The 1,624-nt window shown below is 27.2% G+C and overlaps 1 protein-coding gene across 1 annotated transcript in view; it reads right to left on the bottom strand.

Annotated features, from left to right (window-relative positions):
- LOC107614225 (proline-rich protein 2) overlaps window positions 1-472 on the bottom strand; it is a 1,931-nt gene extending 1,459 nt beyond the window's left edge. The window contains exon 1 of the mRNA XM_016316450.2: window positions 258-472. Coding sequence (XP_016171936.1) covers window positions 258-360 — 103 coding nt within the window. The 5' untranslated portion in view covers window positions 361-472. The remainder of the gene's footprint in view (window positions 1-257) is intronic.

Genomic DNA, 1,624 nt, shown 5'->3' with positions numbered 1-1,624 from the left:
CTTAATAATATTTGTTTTTTTAGATAATTATTTATGTAATTAATATAAAAAATAATTATTTTTATTTATATACGGTGTTACATAATTAGATGTACGTGTAAAGTTAATATTAAAATTTAATCACTATTATTATTACCATGCAATACTTAACCATTTAATTAACTTTATAAACTGTAGTTATTGTATTGTTCCTCATCACTTGTTTTATTTGCATGGATTGAGAAACAGTACTAATGTGACAAGAATGAACAACAAACCTGAAACTTGAGATGTTGCTATAGCAGAATTAGCCAAACAGAAAGTGGCAAGAACCAAGAAAGGAATGAAGAAGCGCATGAACGTGTTATGCATCATCATCATTACACCAATGATAGATGAAAGCTAAAAAGGGAAGTATCTAAAGACTTGTGTGATATGCTATTGGATCATAAGCCTATTGTTATTTATAGTACCAAGCTTATTATGAAATATATAATTAATAAATGTAGTTGCATAACAAGCAATGGCATTTTTGTAAATACAGTCATTTTGATTAGGTTTGGAATAGGGACCACTCTGAGTGGTTGGGAATATGTTTAACATATTACAGGTCATTGCCCCCATTGCACCGTTTTTGTCGCTGTGTTTGGTTGATTCTGCATTCAATGAGCCTCACAAGTTAGGTGTTTTTTTTTTTTTAATTTAATTTAATCTACTTTTTTACTACTTTAATTTGGTGACAAATCACAAAACTACAATCAAAGATCATGTGCAAATAATATTATCCATGAAATAATAATAAAAGTCAGTCTAGTACCTTTCCAGCAACAGATGGTTCAGGGGATAAATTTACTTATGAAAATTCCAAAAAAAAAAAAAAAATCCACTAGTATTTTTTAAAATATATTTTTATTTTTATATTTTTTATATCAATAATTAATTTAATAATTGATTTTTAATGTATATATAATGTAATTGTTATATTTTACTAGAATTTTGAGTTTTTTAAAAGAAGGAGACAGAGACTTATCATACTAAGAATATCTACTCTTGCGTTTAACAAATAGTAAATTAGGTGATTTCTGTTCAAGCTTTTTGGATGAAAAATTAAAGGATGGCATCAATAATGGGAATCGTTTCAACCATAAACGCAAGTTCAAATCATTCATTATTATCTTCAGTACACTAACTTTACAAATTTGATGAAACATCATCGTTAGATCTTGAAATGAAAGGTGAACTATTGCGGTACATATCATTTGTGGCAATAAAATGGGCTAAATAAATAAAGAACCTTAGCTTATATCTGGAATATTTAATTTACTTCATGCACTCTATTGGCTACTAAGAGCAAGAGTAGTAATAATGGCAATTGAATTCACATACTTTCTTCCAAAACTCAATCCTTTTTTTTTTTGGTTGCCCACGGTATCTCCCAACCCAACAGGTGAAGGACTAATCCCTAAACCCTAAACCCAAAACTCAATCCTTTTATCCTTCTCTCATTTAATAAGTCATTTTCGTATCCGAAATATTCTAATTTTAATTTTATCAAATAAAACTAATATTTAGAGTTAATTTTTTCAAAAATAAAAATTAAAATCCATTATATTAAATTTAAAATATTTTGAATATTAAAATGACT

Source organism: Arachis ipaensis, chromosome B08 (genome assembly GCF_000816755.2).
Source record: "Arachis ipaensis cultivar K30076 chromosome B08, Araip1.1, whole genome shotgun sequence".
Lineage (NCBI taxonomy): Eukaryota > Viridiplantae > Streptophyta > Magnoliopsida > Fabales > Fabaceae > Arachis > Arachis ipaensis.
The sequence above is the reverse complement of the archived record's forward strand: the minus strand, read 5'-3'. Positions and strand labels throughout refer to the sequence as shown.